The following is a 13,529-nucleotide window of genomic DNA, read 5'->3' on the forward strand; positions in this document are numbered from 1 at the left end:
TAGTTAATTAGTAGCTCAGTATAATGGACCTTGAACTTGTACATGGGTCAAATTCTTAAGTTATTTACAAAAGCTTGACGCATCATATTTCTCTGATAAAGTTTAAACAAAGTTTTTCTCAGTGGAATATGAAAGTCTCTGTTTAACTGATCGGTTGGAAATTCATACAGAGCACATGGTTTTCCTGTAACATCCGTGTTGTACCTATGATGATGTCACTTTATAACAACGCACTCTTTAGTTGGTTCACTGCACACCTTTGTGCATGGTGGTACCAGAAAAAGCCTCACATCCACGGAAAAGTCAAGCCAGGATTTGAACCCGTTGCCAAGCTGTTCAGGTTGTATCAAATGTTTCAGTTTCTTTTAAGCAATTATTAAAAAATTTCTCAAAAAAACAGCGTAGTATTGGTTGTGTTTTACAAATAGACGTTTGTTAGAAGGGGTGTCCGAGGGGATAAGAACACTGGACTCAAGATCTGATGTTTCTGATGTTTCTGATAAGAGCGTTGGTTTGAGTCCTGGTCGTGACACTTGCGTCCATTAACAAGACACTTTACTATTATTGCTTTGTCCTTGAGATTGGTTGTAAAGCCTTTGGTCTGGTGTGTTGTGTAATGCATGCAAAGGAACCCGCCAGGTACACTCGAAAAGAGAAGGGGTTCGCCCCAGTATTCCTGGTTTGATTGGCTGAATAATGCACCACAGCACCGTGTAAACCATTACATGATGCTATAAAGGAATAGGTCTCACACTTCATAGTGTAGCTCTACATACCTTGCAGGAAAACAATACTAAGTGCTTTGAGACACTCATCGGGTGTGATAAAGTGTTATATAAGAACTCAGTTTTAATATTATTATTATAAGGCCACAAGCAGTGCTTACAGGTTTTATGGAGGCATTGGGTCCTACCTCATACTGCATTAGCACTGTACAATGATAGTGACTCTCAAAGTACGTACACATGATTTTACTATACTTTGCATTTTGGGTATAAATCATGTTTTATTTTGTATTTTCTACTGATTCTATTTTCTTCCAACTTGTATTTGTCTCTATGCCTAAGTCTTTACTATTTTTTCAAATGGTTTTGATTTGCTGTTGTTGTACCATATGATATTGTCCTATATTTTTAACTGTTGGATTAATTGTTTATTTGTATTAAATGAGCGATTGTTCTTGTACTTGAAATGAGAAAATGTGTCCCACTTTGGATTTTGTGAGTGGTGTATGAGGACATGATGGATTTCTAACTACATATACACGTATAATTTTGTTAGAGTCTGGTTAATGGGTTATTCTAAGGTAATTAACCTTTTTTATCATCATACCCTAATCCAGACAATTTAGCCACAATGTTCTGTAACTTAATCTTGTACGCTGGATAGCAGATTTCCTTGTGAACAGAGCCCAACGGGTGAAAATTGGAACAGTCATATTCGGATTCTGCTATCCGCATGGCAGGGTTTCCCCAAGGAACATTATCGGGGTCCAAAGACTTCTTGATACAGATTAATGACCTATCCACACCATTTCCTTTCTAAGTTGATGACAGTACGATAAGATAAGACTAAAGCTATGCATGGTGGCACTTCGGTCAGCATTTTCCAGAAGACGGTCAGAGCACACTGACTGAAATGCTGAGTAGAACAAACCAGCTCTTCTCAGAGCCACCACTGCTCAATAAAGATTGTTACATGTCCATGGTTTCACTGCAAACCTTACTTACTTTGTACAATCTGTGAAGTACGCAGGAAAGAATCAGCATCTGTTCTACAACAGTCAGCTAATATTGCTTGCCAATGTTCAATTGAGAACTAAAATATTAATTTAATTGCAGACAAGTTTGTATACCATTCTAACAATTTTGATTGATATATTTTCAGTGACAATTTCAAAACTGGTCTTGAAAGCTGTACAGGTGGTTCTGCCTTCAGTGTGTACCACAATGGAGTGAAGGTTGTTGACCTTTGGGGTGGTTTTGCCGACACTGATGTCCGACAATTCTGGAAGGAAGACACTATGACCGTCGCATTTTCAGCTACAAAAGGTCAGTTTGTTTTTCATTTTGTGTGTCGACCATTTTCTTTAAGGTAAAGTGCCTTACTTAACGACAGAAGAATCAAGACCAGGACTCAAATCCCACACCCTGCTGATCAGAAACACCAGTCAAGGGTTCTAAACCGCTCTGCCACAAATGGATGCAAGAGATTTTCCAATGCACCTTGTAATTAGAAACCTCTGATAATGCCATCTAAGAATCAATTCAGACCTAGATTTATTTTTATTTGAGTGAGATAAGTCGCATGCCAGATTAGTTGTCCCAATTTTGCTGTTTTGGTCTAATTCTATCCGAGATGTGACCACTAATTGATTACAAACACCTGTAAGCTTTTCTCTTATATTATGTCGTATAATATTCTACAATGGTCTGCAGGTATGGCAGCCTTGTGTATGCTTATGCTAATAGATCGAGGGTTACTGGACTATGAAAACACTGTGGCATTTTACTGGCCGGAATTTGCCCAAAATGGAAAAAAGAATATCACTGTACGAATGCTTCTTAACCACGAGGTAAGGATTTAAAGAAGATTTTCCAGTAAAGTGTTTCAAATTTTTTATGATTTCTTGGATTTACAAGAGGGAGCAAGCTGTAGCAATAGTAATGTAACGTTGGTAATGGTAACCTTGGTGACAGTACCCTTGGTAATGTGACATCACTCCTTTACAGCAGACCCCAAAGCCTAAACTTTGAAAATGTCAGCATTTATTAGTTCATACAAGTTTCTCTTCATTTAACCAGGCTGGCTTGGCTTCAACCACTCGACCAATCAGCCAAAAGCTCCTGAAGGACCATGATGCATTGGGGCAGATCTTAGCAGAGTCTCCACCACAGTGGGTACCAGGCACAGCCCATGGTTACCATGCATTCACATTTGGTCTTTACTGCAGTCAGTTATTGAGACGTGTGGATCCTAAGCACCGTACTCTAGGTCAGTTCTTTAGAGAAGAAGTTGCGGAGCCGTTTGGTAAGTTTATTTCACTGGGCTGCTTATTTAGAGAAAATTTAGTGAAATACTTATTGACAAACCTTGACTGTAAAAAGAAAGTACCCCAAACAATAACTAAATTTTCAAAATCCTTACACCCAGCTCAAGATGTTAGTCTTGAATACATCTTAATTGCTAAGCAAATTGTGGTGTCAAACTAAAAGTTTTGTTAATCTCAAGAATCTTAGCTAAACATATGTCTTAAAACTTTTCATTATTCATTGTTCATTACTGTACCGGATGCAAAAGATTTTCTTGACTTTCTACAGATATTGATTTTCACATCGGACTTCCATTGGAACTGAACTACAGAGTGGCAAGATTGACCGGAGCTCTAGACAATCCTTTCAAACTGATCTCCATTCTTAGTGATTCAACAACTTGGTGTTTTGCTTGGATGTTTGTCACGGGTCGTACTATTATCAGTGAAGTCCTCCACAAATCTACTGACCTAGTTAAGGTAGGAATAAGACTCTGCACTAAGATTAGAAATAGAAGCTCATGTAATCTGAGATCTCAGACAATGCGTCAAATTTCATTATGTATGGACGCACAGATGAACAGGCTTTATGTTTACTCGTGTTTACTCGTGTTTACTGTGATCTCCTTTTGGAGGAAGGGGGGGGGGGCAGCAAGGATTCTGAAACATGTGTGGGGGGACTCTGATCATACTAAACATTTACAAAATTTTCTGTTTTGGCGTTTTATAAGCAATTTGACACTTTTTATTTGTTCTTTTCCCCAAAGTTCCGTAAGCTGATACAACCCGAGGCACGAGCGCTTGAAAACCCTTCTGCCTCTGGAATTGGAACAGCCCGAGCCATTGCAAAAGTGTATGGGATATTGGCCAATGGCGGCCAGACTCTGCAAGGTCAAAGGTTACTGTCAGAAGGTATGGTGGGGAGGATTTTGAGTGAAGCCAGATCCCCAACCAAGGACAAGTTTTTTGGTATGAAAAGCTCTTTCTCACTTGGGTTCTTCTTGACTGTCTTTGAGGTTGGTAGCATTTGAATATCTTGTTAAATCTCATCCTGTTTTCTTCTTTTTGTCATCTTCTGTTATCATCTAGGCTCCTTCACAATAGCTGTGGAAGCTAGAAAGATGACGCCAGAAAATAGACAGAAAATTCAAGCCCTGAATGTACAAAAACTGTTCTGAATGTTCAATGGCGTGATGTTTATCAGTATACTATCAGTCAGTTGTCGTTCAACCAAAGTTCAACAGAACAGTCAACAATTTTCTATCAATCTTTATTCTGCCACTTAACTTATCAGTTTTTTCTTACAATTGGTTTATTTTTAGGGCAACAAGCAATTTGGTCATCCAGGAGCAGGGGGGCAGCAGTGTTTAGCTGATCCCAAACAGAACCTCGGCATAGCGTACCTGTCCAGTCATTTCTCTCCATTTGGTCTTGGTAACGACCCACGCTATCTTTCCTTACAGAAAGAAACGTATAAATGTGCTACAGATCTTGAGGCCAATTTTTCTGGTATTCTGTCTGAACAGAAATCTGTGTAAGATCTTTGTCTGATGCATGGTTTGTACAATGTATAAAGAAACTAAGACAATGTATAAAAGTGTCACATATCTAAAAGCCAATAAGAAACAATCATTTCCCATCATTCTGTTGGAACAGCAACTTGAAGACCTTACTAGTGCTCATTTCAAGTCAGCTTTTGGCAAGCTCCCTGTTAAGTATTGTAAATACAACTAACTTCTTATGATGATGATGTACGGTTGGACCGAAGTCAGAGATCTGTTAGTGGAGAAACAAAAATTGTGACATTTTCCCCAAATTTCAAATTCACTTGTCACATAACATGGTGCCAGTTATATAACCTCACAATCAAATAAATGTAAACAAAAAGTCTAGTCAGTATTGTTTTAAGCTTTGTATGGTGTGGATAAAATAATAGGAAGAAACTATAAAAACTATAACACTCACTTTCTTTTAATAAAATAAAGTTGCTGGTAACATGGAAAACAATGTGTTTATATTTACAACATTGGTTCTTTTCAGGTCCACCACAACGCACAGAGATTATTTATTTTATATAGGAAAATGATTTTTGTTTATTATACATGTAGTTAGAAAAACAACTATTCAGAGTGTACACTTGATATATTATTTATAAGTTTTCTAATAATTTAAAATTTGAAACATTTTGTTATTGACTTCAGTATTCATCTTTATTTGTTTCTATATTTTCTATTTATTGGTATTTCTTGTAGGATTTCAATCCAAGGCTTGGACTTGAGACATATTGCCAAAATATTCTGATTCAGACCCAGACGTGACCCTCGGGAGTCACTTATTTCATAGCTCCATAAATCAGATGCTTGTTTTTCTATCAATGGCATTTCGCAGATTCATATGAACATCAGACAATTAAAACCAATGGGAGACTTGCGGGACGCTTGGCGGCAGCAGACTCACCAGGTAAAATCCATTGTTCTTGGTAATGTGTGCACGCTCAGAACTACGTAAACAATGGAAATTTACCTGGTAAGTCTGCTGCCACCTAACGTTTCGAAGTCTCTCATTGTCATTTTCTAATATCTTGTGATTTGTAATCAATAGTGTCCATCCATCATGTAAATACTATATCATTGTTTATCTTGTACATTAGTTTAATAAAAAGCAACTCAAGACATTAACCTAAGTGACGTATTACTCAGTGGATATGCATAGACCATAGTGTAAGGACAGAGACTAAGTGTGAATTGAGATCAAATCTAATCTGAACTTTTATTAAAGAGACTCAAAGGAAAACAAAAAATAACTTTATATTAGTTTAAGATTTTATCAAAATATTTGGAATACTTTTATTTAAGTTCATTTGTGTGATTTGTTTGTATTTGATCCAATGCCATGTCAGACTATGGGCAGGGATGCATTCAGTATGTAAGTGATTATAATGACTGGCATTTTCAGGGGTTGTATATAAAGGCAAGGACCTAGGCCCTACCAATCATTTAAAGAAAGACTATGCCATGAAACCCTGGGGTTCATCAATGTCAATGCAATAAATAAATCCATTATTTATCAAATTAGTGTCAAGGAAAACTTTATTTGCATTAATGATTGTTGATCAGCAATAACTGAATATTAGTCTCTGGGTATGCCCTAGGTTTTCGGGGCTATTTAGTGTTTGTTTTAGGCTCACTATTGCTGCCTGCAATTATTGCACAAGTTGTGCAACCCTTCTGGTAGGTAATAATTAAAAATGAACCCAGCCCAGTTTGATGAACATTGACTGTGTCTGATCATTATTTTAAGTTTGAATAAATTTTGCCTTCAGTAAATAAGTTGTATTATTCTTCTTTAATGCAATAATTTATTGGTGAGATAAATAAATATATCGAGGTGTATTTTTTACAGGCTGGCATTTTGTTTCATTTTATTTAAATGTTTTTCCTTTCGCTCTGAACTTCTTGTCAGTATAGAATTAACGTCTTATGAATGGACTTTTCTGTAGGCCTATTTGTATTAAGACTTTCCTATAAGCTGAGGGGAGGGGATAGGGGGGTGTGTCGCCGCGGGAACTTTTCTCTTCAATTTTTAAAATGACCATTAGAAATTGTAAACAGCGCCCTCAATATGAGAGAATAATTAATGTCTACAAAAATCACTGGTAATCGAGTTCGGGTCAGCATTGTATAAGCCTTAAGGTTGGGAACCAGCTGTCGGTGCTGAGTCGAGTTTGGACTCGGGTGACAACATCGCCATGTGTTGCACAACCACGTACTTTTTCTACATCAGCAATACGGAACTCTTTAAATAATGGGCAAAAAGAAATCTCACATTTTGGGTAAGAGTATCATAAAGGATAGATTTAAGACTTCCCAACGGCGCAGAAATGATGGCGATGACAGTTGGGTGAGTTCAAGTAAACTTTCGTTATTCTTGTTTTTCATTCATATTTACGATTAAAAATTCTAACAAAAATGAACTGTGACTGTGAGTGATTGCGAAGACAACTCGACCTGGTCCACGCTTTGCCAATTAATGGTCAGTTTAATTATTTGATTTTATGGTTTAATACGAAGGGATTGTCCTATCTGCATACAAAAATAATCTGATTGTCCTGGTCACTGTTTTTATTCAGCTGCATACCAGTGATTTGAACGATGGTGTCGAGTGGGGACGTCTCAACCTCAACTCAGTTACCGAGCAAAGCAATCTTGATGACTTCCTCACCACGGCTGAACTCGCTGGCACGGAATTCACTGCAGGTAACTTTATAATCCAGTCTACAAAGGTCTAATTAAAAGTTAAATGTATCTGTATTTGAATCTGAATTAAATTGTCGGCAAATCATCCGGAAACATCAGGATCAGGCCAACCTTTTTCTGTAGAGAAGACAAAAACTAAACAAATTCAAATTCTAGACGTGAGACATCACTGAGAGGAAACCCTCTATAAAAGGAGAACCTGCGCAGTCGGCGGATAAGGCCTGATAACCAAACTAACATGTAAGGCTGTGGTACGAGCTCAAATTGGGGTCGGAGGTGAAAGGCATGATAGAACCCTTGAGCCAATCTGACTCCCCTTTGAACTTGACTATAGTCTTCTTTGTCATGTCACTGCATTCCAAACATTTTTTGTTATGATTAATTAATAATGAACAGGTGCTACATTTCTTTTGTTAAATGGCTTTCTTCTTTTTCTCAAAATGTTTCCTTCATTAACAGAGAGATTAAACATCCGAGTGGTTGACCCGACAGACACTGGTCTACCTTCAGCTGAGGAGACCAAAGTCATCAAAGAGACGCAAGAACTCAACAAAAAACTTCTGTCTATCCCAAGAAGGTATACAAGAACAAATAAAATGTGACCAAGGAGTACTTCAAGAAAACTAAGCCTTCCCCATGAGCTGATGAGCCTTATGTTTACAAAAGTTGTAGTCATTACTCATTACTCATTTGGGTCTCCTCTCTAATGCTACACATTTTCAAAATGGTCATCAACAGTTCAACATTTTCTAGTCTTTCAGACAACAATAACTTCAGTTTCCATTGTACCTCACTTCAATTTTCCCAACACACTGTTAAAGTGTGTCTTCTTTGCCAAATTACAATAACAAAAACATTCAAATGAAATCTCGAACTGTCAGTTGTTTTGTTGTCAAAGTAACACACTCTGACATCTCACTATGTTCAGCTAACAGGTAAAAAATTTCCCCTCAAACCCTAATAAGCGGCAAGATGAAAAACACTCCATTATAATTGCATGTTGTTATCTTCTTCTACAGACCACAATGGGATGCCAGCATGACAAAGGAACAGCTTGCATTAAACGAGCGAGAAGCATTCCTTGAATGGCGACGTCAACTTGCATTGTAAGTTTGAAGACAAAGCAACTAATTATATGTTTCGTGATTATTTCTCTCTGCCCAAGTCATCATCTGGGAACCAACTGTTGGTAAAACGTGACCCCTAGGGGTCATAGGTCATGCATTCCAATCCTGTCCAAACATTTTGGTGTGGAGTAATATAGATGGAAGGATTTTGAAGGCCACATTGTAGAAAAATCACTTGAGAATTTGTTTTATATTTATTGTTTGTCTAATAACTAGTTTTGCTCAATTTTCAAACTCCTTCAGATTGCAAGAAAAGGAGCATGTAGTCCTGACACCGTTTGAGAGAAACCTGGAGTTCTGGCGCCAGTTATGGCGAGTCACTGAGCGTAGTGATATTATTGTCCAGATTGTTGACGCTCGTAATCCACTACTGTTCCGATGTGAAGATCTGGTGAGATTTCAAAATTCTTTCAAAATGTCTCGGGTGTTGTGCAGGGGTTTTCCAACTACTTTCTTATGAATGACTTGAGCTTAATCTTTCACAAGTTTGTTAGTTTATATTTATCTTCAGTCACATCAAGTGTGTATACTGGCCTTTGAAAATTTGTTGACCACATTCTTTAATTAAATTAATATTGCTTGTTTTTAAAAATTAGGAGAAATATGTGAAGGAGGTTGGTAGCTGTAAGGAGAATATGGTTTTGATCAACAAGGCTGATTTGCTTACAGAGCAGCAGAGGGAGCAATGGGCAGACTATTTCTCTCAACAGGGCCTAAGGGTAGCCTTCTGGTCAGCTGTCTTGGAGACAGAGAGGCTTAAGGAAGAGGTGAGTAGATGATGATGGAGCTTTAGGAGCCGTCTTCATCTAGAGCTGTAGATTAGTTAAAACACAAAATCATTGCACTAAAACAACACAAATTTCACTATATTTGCACAATAAAACACATGTAACAACGGATAAAGTCTGGATCTCGTGCAATGTACACAAACCATTGAACAGTATAGGCGCAGACACATTATAAACCATACATTCTAGGGCTCTGCAGTTTTAATGAAACACGTATACATAAATACAGGCAGTAATATTTGTATTATTTGTTCTCCAGGCTGCATTAGAGAATCAAGATTCTCCTGAAGCTGAGGGTCAAGATTCTGATGAGGATCAATCTTCAGATTCTGAAGACACAGATTCAGATGATGCATCGATAGAGGACAGATTAGAAACAACGACTCCTTGTGGTGAAGTGAGAACTGGCGTATCTAGTGATGGCTTGACAGTAGAGAATTTGAAACTTTCTGCTGACCAAGATGAGCAAAATGAGTCACGGTCTGAAAATAGCGCTGAAGGTCAATCTGTGGGACCAGTTTCATCAAAAACTGTACGATTCACCGACAGTGACTCGGGTCCTCAAAAGAGGTGTGGTCATGAAGACGGGTGTAGACATGAGGAAGAAGATATGGAAGAGGGAGATGAGAATAAAAGTAGATCCAGTTCCAAGAATGAGTGTGACATGACTGATGTACACGAGCCCAAAGATGAAGATGGGCGTGGCTCTGTAGAAGGAACTAGGCGTGGTTCAGTGGTGAATAGTAGTGCGCTTCTGACAGGGGAGGAGCTGATTCAGTTTCTTTATGATCTTCACAAGGGACCCAAAGTACAAGAAGGGGTCTGGACTGTTGGAATGGTAAGGAATACATTCTTCTAGATTGAAATCATCTTCTAGATTGAAATCATCTTCTAGATTGAAATCACCTTCTAGACAAAAATCATCTAATGGATTCAAATCATTTTATAGACTAAAATCATCTAATAGACTAAAATCATTTTTTAGACTAAAATCATCTTCTATATTGAAATCATCTTCTAGATTGATATTTTCTTCTAGATTGAAATCATCTTATAGATTGGGTTTACAGACAGTTGTTACTCAAAAGTTACTTTTAAATCTTTGCAATAGACTATTTAAAAGTGTCAAACCATTTTTAGTATTAATTATGGTTTTGTTTTTAAGTTATTACACAAACCAAGAAAGACACTACTTCTTTGCATTGATGCGCTCTTTGTATGATTCCTCCACATTTACTGTTTTCATGATGTAATCATCAGGTCGGTTATCCAAATGTTGGGAAGAGTTCTACCATCAATGCAATCCTACAGAGAAAGAAAGTTCCTGTATCAGCCACACCAGGACGGACCAAACACTTCCAGGTAATTCATTGTAGATTCAGGGAATTTGCAATTTACATTTCTGCTTTTCCAGGAGGTGAGGGCGGAGAAATAAAATCACAGCAATCATTTATTTGGAGCCTTTAAGTTGTCAAACAAACAGAGCAAACTGTTTACACTATTTTTCCTTTTATGTTTAATCCAGGCCTTACTCCAAGTCTATCAACCTTTATTGACAAACCAATCTGCTTCGTTGCTAATGATTCCCACAACTCTGCCCTCTTTTCTTTGGGGTGGGGGGGGGGGCAACACTGGGAAGGCTAAAAAATGCAGCGAAGGAACATTTCTTTTTTACATTCCTTCTACATGCATCTGTTCTTCCTACAGACACTGTTTGTTGAACCTACACTATGCCTGTGTGATTGTCCAGGTCTGGTCATGCCATCCTATATCCCCTATCTCGCTAACACACCCTCCTATATTTGTTCTTGTTCTTCCTACAGACACTGTTTGTTGAACCTACACTATGCCTGTGTGATTGTCCTGGTCTAGTCATGCCGTCCATGGTGTCGTCTAAGGGAGAGATGATTATTAGTGGCATCCTCTGCATTGACCATCTTAGAGATTTCATCCCGCCAGTCTCACTCATATCCTTTAATAATTAACTCTGAAATCATTGCCTTGGCAGAGCAGGGCCCATTGTGTAAAACTAATTACCGGTAAGCAATGTTGTGTGCTTATTATAGCAGAAAAACTTGCGTAGGCAAAAGTGTATTTTCTAAAGGATCGAGAAGTTTTTGCAGCGCAAATCATTAAAATTGTGTCAATAAAGAAATAACAATCTTTATGTTATTTAAAATCTAAGAGATTCTTTTTTTTTAGGAGACTTGTTTTCGTCAAACCAACAAAAATAGTTTTGCTGTTTATACACATGTGCCTTAAGCATCCTTGGACATTTAAAAAAATGCATGAAACAAGCTGCTGATTCCAAGTCCGATGAAGTTGTGTATGTTAAACCGGTTTAAATGAATATTCCTTGACTGAGACAAACATCTGCCAGCGAATCCCAAGACACATCTTAAACAGTCTCTACGGCATCAACATCATTCACCCAAGAGAAGGAGAAGATCTGAACAGAATACCAACAGCTAGGGAGTTCCTCAACGCTTATGCATGTAAGTTTCCTCTCAAAATCACAACCAGAATACTTAGTTAAAGTTCTGAACATTTGATTTATTCACATTATTTTCTTATAAATATATTTATATTTATAAGAAAAGAATGTGACATCAGCCAACCTGAGAAAACTCTCAGCAAATATGATGTCGTCTTTTAGTGAAATTAACAAATTTGCATTTATCAGGGAGTTTTGTTAATGTTCATGTACTTGTTTTGATTGTCAAAATAAAAAAATAACTTTTGTACTGTTAATCTTTTTAAAATTAATTTCTTTTAGATATGAGAGGCTTCATGAGTAACCACGGCTTACCTGACTGCCCTCGAGCTGCTAGAGTTATTCTTAAAGATTATGTCAAGGTACGGAACTTCCAACATTCTAAGAAGTTACCCATACACCGATGTGTGTTAACACAGTATACTCAGTACTTTCCTGAGTACTGTGAAAAAATATTGCAGGCATAATACTCGAGTGGGATTCGAACCCACGACCCTTGCAATCTCCAATGCAAATTTAACATCTATTATAATAAGTTGTAATACAATGATGAAACGATGGAAACCCACAGCTATGTACATGCAGTGCACAGGATGATCAATGAGCATCCTTCTTTAACCTCGTCATGAGGGCGCCGTACTACAGTGATGTCTTTACGGTCAATAAATTCAAGCTAATGTCCAATTATTTATAGAAGATGAATCTTTTATTGAACTTCCTTCAGGGGAAGCTGGTGTTCTCTTATCCTCCACCAGGAATAGATGAGATTGAATTCAAGCTAATGTCTGATTATTAATAGAATATGAATCTTTTGTTGAACTGCCTTCAGGGGAAGCTGCTGTACTCTCATCCTCCACCAGGAATAGATGAGATTGAATTCCAGACATTTTCTGGAGATGGAGCAAACATTGATGGAGATCCTAACAAGATTAGGAGAGAGCTGTCAGGACCTGTTATCACTGATGAAGGAACCAAAGTAAGTCCAGTTTGTCTTTCCAGATGATTTGATTTTCTATCTTAAACAGAGTTACATTAATCTATAAATCCATTGCTTTTAATAACTAGTACCAATTGTTATGATTGAGTGGGCGAGTGGTTGACTTAAAGTCTAGTGGTTGAGTTGTCAGGATTTGAGTATAAAGCAATCTAGTCAGAAGCAATTGACAGCGGTTAAAAATTGGCTGATTTATTGACAGATATGAAAACAAGAAACTTATAGTCATATTTTTCTGGCAATTTTAACAGTTAAAGCAGCAGCCCACGTCTAGTAAGATGGATGAAGTCTTCTTCTCACAACAGACCACCAAGTCTCACTTAGTAGGAGCAGTTGGTCCAAGAGGACTTATGAGTAGTGTCAACAGTCAAGAGGTTAAAGGTCCCGAGTTATCAGCCAGCCAACAGCGTCTGATTGATAAACCCTGGAAGAAACATGGAAACCGAAACAAGCGGGAAAAACTAAGACGAGTTTATGGTCACCTTGATGCGACTTAAAAGTTTATTCTTGTATTGTCATGTGACATGATCATGTGGCAGTCACATGATAAAAAAACTAATCAGGTATCAAGTTAATAAGAAAGCTCTTAGATTTAAAGTCCTTAAATATTTTTTTCTGATTGGTAGTAAATCATGAAGGCATGAAAGTTTATCTTGCTTCTCAGTCACCCGACAGTCACAAAAATGTGGTCAAGGTATGAAGTTATTAAATTGAAAAAGAAGGTCCTTAGATTTAAAGTCATTTGTTAGTTTTCATAATTGTTACCAATTATGTTTCACACTTTCAAAGACAACTACAAATTATGAATTTGTAAACAACTTTTTTCAACACTATAAATT

The 13,529-nt window shown here is 37.5% G+C and overlaps 2 protein-coding genes across 2 annotated transcripts; both read left to right on the forward strand.

Moving 5' to 3' along the window:
- The first annotated feature begins 189 nt into the window (after positions 1-189).
- LOC139950399 (beta-lactamase domain-containing protein 2-like) lies at positions 190-6,413 on the forward strand. The gene is made up of 7 exons (XM_071949043.1): positions 190-340; positions 1,888-2,051; positions 2,439-2,575; positions 2,805-3,030; positions 3,321-3,511; positions 3,799-4,047; positions 4,354-6,413. Exons 1-7 carry the CDS (start codon positions 207-209, stop codon positions 4,567-4,569), a joined length of 1,317 nt encoding a protein of 438 aa, XP_071805144.1. The 5' UTR covers positions 190-206; the 3' UTR covers positions 4,570-6,413.
- A 301-nt stretch (positions 6,414-6,714) lies between these two features.
- On the forward strand, positions 6,715-13,407 carry LOC139950764 (large subunit GTPase 1 homolog). Its single transcript, XM_071949566.1, has 13 exons — positions 6,715-6,931; positions 7,161-7,287; positions 7,747-7,864; positions 8,307-8,393; positions 8,658-8,805; positions 9,011-9,181; positions 9,462-10,040; positions 10,463-10,564; positions 11,026-11,168; positions 11,573-11,697; positions 11,979-12,058; positions 12,526-12,672; positions 12,942-13,407. Exons 1-13 carry the CDS (start codon positions 6,836-6,838, stop codon positions 13,185-13,187), a joined length of 2,169 nt encoding a protein of 722 aa, XP_071805667.1. The 5' UTR covers positions 6,715-6,835; the 3' UTR covers positions 13,188-13,407.
- The last annotated feature ends 122 nt before the right edge of the window (positions 13,408-13,529 follow it).

The sequence above is a fragment of the Asterias amurensis genome, chromosome 18 (assembly GCF_032118995.1).
Source record: "Asterias amurensis chromosome 18, ASM3211899v1".
Taxonomy (NCBI): domain Eukaryota; kingdom Metazoa; phylum Echinodermata; class Asteroidea; order Forcipulatida; family Asteriidae; genus Asterias; species Asterias amurensis.

Excerpts from the sequence above, each read along its gene's own strand:
- LOC139950399 (XM_071949043.1), top strand. The coding sequence starts at position 207 with ATGATGATGTCACTTTATAACAACGCACTCTTTAGTTGGTTCACTGCA. Across the intron at positions 2,052-2,438 it reads CGCATTTTCAGCTACAAAAG|GTATGGCAGCCTTGTGTATG; the intron begins GTCAGTTTGTTT and ends AATGGTCTGCAG. Across the intron at positions 3,512-3,798 it reads AATCTACTGACCTAGTTAAG|TTCCGTAAGCTGATACAACC; the intron begins GTAGGAATAAGA and ends TTTTCCCCAAAG.
- LOC139950764 (XM_071949566.1), top strand. The coding sequence starts at position 6,836 with ATGGGCAAAAAGAAATCTCACATTTTGGGTAAGAGTATCATAAAGGAT. Across the intron at positions 10,565-11,025 it reads GACGGACCAAACACTTCCAG|ACACTGTTTGTTGAACCTAC; the intron begins GTAATTCATTGT and ends TTCTTCCTACAG. Across the intron at positions 12,673-12,941 it reads TCACTGATGAAGGAACCAAA|TTAAAGCAGCAGCCCACGTC; the intron begins GTAAGTCCAGTT and ends CAATTTTAACAG.